Source organism: Macaca nemestrina, chromosome 2, assembly GCF_043159975.1.
Source record: "Macaca nemestrina isolate mMacNem1 chromosome 2, mMacNem.hap1, whole genome shotgun sequence".
In the NCBI taxonomy this organism is placed as follows: domain Eukaryota; kingdom Metazoa; phylum Chordata; class Mammalia; order Primates; family Cercopithecidae; genus Macaca; species Macaca nemestrina.
Window position 1 is genome coordinate 49,972,853 of NC_092126.1, and position 5,828 is coordinate 49,978,680.

Consider the following 5,828-nt stretch of genomic DNA (forward strand, 5'->3'; position numbering starts at 1 on the left):
AGAAAAAAGAAAAAAAGAAAAGGAAAGAAAAAAAAATTTCCGTGAGAAGAGGGAAAAAATTTGACTAAAAAAAAAGTTGCTACTCCTGGCAGCCCTGGTTTGTCAAAAGGGGATGTCAAGCGCTTTACAATACCTGGGATTGATGAGGCGGGCGGGCCAATGAGCTGCGCGCGGCGCCTCGGCGCGCCCTCCGTTGGCGCGGCAGCTGCGGGCGGGGGGAGTGCAAACGCACCAATGGGCGCCAGCGTCGGCAGCACGTGACACCTCCCCCTGCTCCCATTCATCAAGGGGGGGACGGTGTCGTCCTTTCAATTCATTTATCTGCAGGAATGATTGCTGCTATCAGTCTCGCGCTCACCGCCCGGCTGAGGAGGTGAAAGTTTCTCCCCAGGAAGATAAACCGCAAAAGACAATATTGTGCATGATTTGCGCCTTTTCTTTGGCTTTTTCTTTCTTTCTTCTCCCCCCACCCACTTTTTTTTTTTTTTTTTTTTTTTTTTTTTTTTTTTTTGCAAAAAGCAGAGAGGGAAAAAAGGAGAGTGAAGGAGCGAGGAGGCGAGCGTGAGAGAAAGGAGAGAGAGAGAAAAGAAAGAGCGAGGGGCTAGTGGAGAAGTGAGGAGGGGCGCGCGGCGCGAGGCGGAGAGAGAGCGAAGCTGTCGCGGCTCTGGCGCTCACATTCCTCTATGCTACAAATCCAGGAGGAAGTTTTTTTGGGGGGCTGAGATGCTCCATGCCTTTCCCCGGGCAGCCTTGACGCGCGGCCCTCCCGGCAGAGACTAAGCGGCGAGAAAGTGCGAGCCGGGCCGGCAGGGTCTGCCTGGCGGGCGCTGGAGCCTGTCTTACTCGCGGCCCGCAGCCGTCCGGCTACTTTGCGTTTGGCCCGGCCAACGCCCGGGCGCGCCGCGCCGTTGCCTGCAGGCTAGGACTTCGCGAGGTGGGTCGACTCCTCCTCCCTCCTCCTCTTCTTCCTCTTCTTCCTCCTCCTCTTGTTCCTCCTCCTCCTCCTCCCGATTTTCCCTCCTCGGCTGGCGAGGGTGGGGGGGGCGGGGGAGGCCGGGGCTCGCCCCGAGCAGCCACGATGCTCCTGGACGCCGGCCCCCAGTACCCAGCGATCGGCGTGACCACCTTTGGCGCGTCCCGCCACCACTCCGCGGGCGACGTGGCCGAACGAGACGTGGGCCTGGGCATCAACCCGTTCGCCGACGGCATGGGCGCCTTCAAGCTCAACCCTAGTTCGCACGAGCTGGCTTCGGCCGGCCAGACAGCCTTCACGTCTCAGGCGCCAGGCTACGCGGCTGCTGCGGCCCTGGGCCATCACCATCACCCGGGCCACGTCGGCTCCTATTCCAGCGCAGCCTTCAACTCCACGCGGGACTTTCTGTTCCGCAACCGGGGTTTTGGCGACGCGGCGGCGGCAGCCAGCGCACAGCACAGCCTCTTTGCTGCATCGGCCGGGGGCTTCGGGGGCCCACACGGCCACACGGACGCCGCGGGCCACCTCCTCTTCCCAGGGCTTCACGAGCAGGCTGCCGGCCACGCGTCGCCTAACGTGGTCAACGGGCAGATGAGGCTCGGCTTCTCGGGGGACATGTACCCGCGACCGGAGCAGTACGGCCAGGTGACCAGCCCGCGTTCCGAGCACTACGCTGCGCCGCAGCTGCACGGCTACGGGCCCATGAACGTGAACATGGCCGCGCATCACGGCGCCGGCGCCTTCTTCCGCTACATGCGCCAACCCATCAAGCAAGAGCTCATCTGCAAGTGGATCGAGCCCGAGCAGCTGGCCAACCCCAAAAAGTCGTGCAACAAAACTTTTAGCACCATGCACGAGCTAGTCACGCACGTCACCGTGGAGCACGTAGGTGGCCCGGAGCAGAGTAATCACATCTGCTTCTGGGAGGAGTGTCCGCGCGAGGGCAAGCCCTTCAAAGCCAAATACAAACTGGTTAACCACATCCGCGTGCACACGGGGGAGAAGCCCTTTCCCTGCCCCTTCCCTGGCTGTGGCAAGGTCTTCGCGCGCTCCGAGAACTTAAAGATCCACAAAAGGACGCACACAGGTACGGAAACAGCTGCAGGACCCCTACCCATTCCCACTTGGGCCTGGGACCCAAACCGAAAGTCAGCGGCCAGGTCGCACAAACGCAGCCTCGGTGGGATCCCGGGCGTCAGGTTCCGGCAGGCAGGCAGGGAAATTGTGCGCTGATTTTTAGTTTGGGGCTTGAAATTACGGAAAAAAAAATCATATATATATATATATATATATATATATATATATATATATATATATATCCACACAGAGGGCGGACGAGAAGGATCTGGGGATACAGATTGTTTAAATGAGAAACATAAAAGGTCGGAGAACAGGAAGCCAAACCTGGTTTGGCGGAGACCTTGGTGCTTTCGAAGCCGGGGAAAGTGGCTGGCTCCGGGCAGCCACGGAGGCGCCAGCTGCTCAGGCTGCAGACAAATCTAAACCCTTGCTTGCTGCCAACATCTCTCTCCGTGCACTTCACTGAGGACTTTGCCAAAGGAATGAGCTGAGGAAATTGAGGAGGCCGGATTAAGGGCGTAGAAAGAAACAAAATAGAGACAGAAAGAATTGAGACAGAGTGGGGAAAAGAAATAATTTGGGATTACGGAGACTTTTGGAGATTTATGCACATTTGAAGAGTTCAGTTTTAGTAGTGACTAGTTTTAAGAGTGGGCTTGAGGGGTGGAGAAAGTCCGAGGAAGGCAAGGAAGACCTTTTTGTCTGTTAGACTCCGTGAGGGTGGTTTTCAAAACACCGGATTCCCCGTTTTGGCCTTTAAAAATAATTAACACACAGGTCCGGAACAGTTAAAAAAAAAAAAAAAAAAAAAGTTCCCGCGAGCTCAGGGTTGTAGCCTGGCATCAGGCAAAACATTCTGGGCTCCCTGCCCCCACGAGGCCAGGAATTGGGTCTGCTTTCCTATTCTGATTTTCCCGGGTGAGGTCTGAGAACCGTGCTTGGGACTTCGGGTTTAACGCCCGAGTCAGGGAAGAATTTGCGGCGTTGAGTTCTCTACCGCTCAGATTACGCTATAAAATGCGAGTGTATGTAGGGAGTGGGGTGGGTTGGAGGAGGCGACGAGGGGATGCGGAGCGTCGGGGAGGGGGCAGGGGGAGGAGAGAAAAGCAATAGGGCAGGAGAATAAGCCGCAAACGTGAAAACTAGAAATCGGGAGCCAGGTGGAAGCAATTCGAAATCGTGTATATAACTCTGGGTAATACGAGTTTCCAGACCTGATGCTAAAAACTGACTCCTCCTCCTCCTCCTATTTTTTTTTTAAACCTAAAAATAAAATGTAGATCTAATTGTATTAGGGATTAAAATAGAGTTAAAATATTTATAATTCAACTGCAGATATAAGAATTTATTGACGTTCCGGGTTTTTAAACTTGCAAAAAGCGCTAATCCTGGGCTGGCTTTTTTTTTTTTTTTTTTTTTTTTTTTTTTTTTTTTTTTTACATTTGTTTAGTTTTTGAAAAACGGCCGCGGGATTTTTTTCTAATTAGACCCCTCTCATTCTACTTTCGCACCAGGGGAGAAGCCCTTCAAGTGCGAGTTTGAGGGCTGTGACCGGCGCTTCGCTAACAGCAGCGACCGCAAGAAGCACATGCACGTGCACACGAGCGACAAGCCCTATCTTTGCAAGATGTGCGACAAGTCCTACACGCATCCCAGTTCGCTGCGCAAACACATGAAGGTAATCGCCACGCTCTCATCGTCCCCTTTGAGGCAGGAGCTCTCTTGGCTCTCGGCTTGGGGTCGAGCGGCGAGTGGCAGCCAGGCGGTGGCGGGAGCCAGAGGAAGCGGGAAGGCAAAGGTTCCACTCAGTGGAGCTGGGCAGAGAGGGTAGGGCGGGACCTGGAAAAGGGGATGGGAGTGCCCAAGGCCGTTTTAAATTCTTGGTTTCACAATAAAAGTTAAAAGAGGCGAGTACGAGCAATGGCCGCCACTGAATTTGGCCCGGAGCTAGGGCTTTTGCTGGGGGTTGAGGCTGCCGAAACTGCGGCCCTTGCTGCTGGCCGGTGAGACTCAAGAGTTGGACTCCTGCGCCCAGGCCTGAGCTCCGGCTCACCTAAACACGGGCAAGCAAAGTTCAGGGAAAGAAAGTGCAGTCTCTAGCCTCAAATCCACGCTCCCCCTTCCGAGACCTATTTTTCTTTTGTGAGTCTCGGGGACGCTGACTTTCCCGGGAGCACGGTGTCTGCAGGCCTGTGAAAGGGCACCAAGCCCAAGGTCCCGCTGATCGGGCCTCGCCTGTGTTCAGGGGGCTCCAAGAGGTCCAGGAGGAAGGGCACTCGCGGCAGTCGCCACTCTAGGCGGCCGCCACACTGGCTCTTTATGTCCGTAAAAACGCGACTTTATTCCTGCAGGTCCACGAATCCTCCTCGCAGGGCTCTCAGCCTTCGCCGGCCGCCAGCTCCGGCTACGAATCCTCCACGCCTCCCACCATCGTGTCTCCCTCCACAGACAACCCGACCACCAGCTCCTTATCTCCCTCCTCCTCCGCAGTCCACCACACAGCCGGCCACAGCGCGCTCTCTTCCAATTTTAACGAATGGTACGTTTAAAATCAGAAACAAAACACCGAACAAAACCCTATTTAAGAGACTGATCACACACGTATACACAACATTACTGAAAGAACCCTGCGAATCAAAACAACCCCCCACACAGACCCCGCAATCCTTTTTAAAAAATCTGCCAATAGACCCAGGACGAGTAACAGAGGAAGTATCAACCTTTAAAAATTTCCTTTCGCTTTCATTATTTTTCCTTTTTTGGCGAAGGCTTGGTACCCAAGGTGCGGTAGGGGGTCTAGGGGGAGGAGGCCACCTGACCAAATGCCGCCTACCCCGAGGGCCAGTTTCTTGTCGGATCCGTACGGGCTCTCTGGGGCTTCAGCTTTTTTTTCTTTGTTTTCTTGTAAATACAGAATTATTAGCTTAAAACTGTACTGTTGAATTCTGTAAATAGTTATATCGCGGTTGGAGCGGGTGGGTGGGATTGTGGCGTTGTGGTCTTTGCATTGGGGGAGGGGGGAGGGGCTGGGCGGGTGGGGGGAGGGGGAGGGGTGGGCGGCCGAAAGCCAACTGTTTGTACTGAATGGCAAGAATGTTCTAGTAAATGTGTACCAAAATGTGAATTACTTTGTACGATTACAGTCTCCACGTCGACCTAACCGAATATTATTGGTATTAATGTGCTTTTTTTGTATAAAGTGCAAACATTTCGTCCAAAAGTCTAAGTACTTTAGTGCAGTAAAATGTTGTTTCCCGTCCTGTCAAGAATTCGTATAGTACGAGCCTGGATCTGCGTGTCAAACTGTTCCATTTGTTTATGTAAAGTGATATTAAAAAAGATATAAACTATAACTGTCCGTTACTTTTGGCAAAAGATACAACCACATAATGTATATAATTCCTAGTTTCCATATTTATCCGCATGTAAAGGGCCGGTTTATCCATGTTACAGCTCTTCAATATTTATGGTTAGAAGAACTCGTATGTACACTTTAGTTTCCAGAACTGTTTGGTAACCTTTCGTACCTTATTAAAGATTCTTAAATCTCAGTGATTGTGGTAGGAATTTCTTCTTCACCCACCAGCAACCTGCTGCCTCTTCTGCCAGTCTTAAAGGGTCTCCGGAAAAGCTCTGCAGTCTCCCTTGCCTTCCCTTTCTGTCATTGCAGGTCGTATAAACGTGATAAATGAATGCTACCCTGCTGGCTCTGCGAGAGAGTGTAATTAGTATTTATATCAAAATTTATGAAACAAATTTTCGGTCGCGGTATAAT

General features: G+C 52.6%; 1 protein-coding gene across 1 annotated transcript; it reads left to right on the forward strand.

The window, feature by feature from the left end:
* Positions 1-298: 298 nt before the first annotated feature.
* Positions 299-5,604, forward strand: LOC105470029 (Zic family member 1). Its single transcript, XM_011721735.2, has 3 exons — positions 299-2,060; positions 3,568-3,731; positions 4,405-5,604. Exons 1-3 carry the CDS (start codon positions 1,079-1,081, stop codon positions 4,600-4,602), a joined length of 1,344 nt encoding a protein of 447 aa, XP_011720037.1. The 5' UTR covers positions 299-1,078; the 3' UTR covers positions 4,603-5,604.
* Positions 5,605-5,828: the final 224 nt, after the last annotated feature.

Coding starts and splice junctions, on each gene's coding strand:
- LOC105470029 (XM_011721735.2), top strand. CDS start 1,079: ATGCTCCTGGACGCCGGCCCCCAGTACCCAGCGATCGGCGTGACCACC. Junction 2,061..3,567: donor CCACAAAAGGACGCACACAG/GTACGGAAACAG, acceptor CTTTCGCACCAG/GGGAGAAGCCCTTCAAGTGC. Junction 3,732..4,404: donor CGCTGCGCAAACACATGAAG/GTAATCGCCACG, acceptor TTATTCCTGCAG/GTCCACGAATCCTCCTCGCA.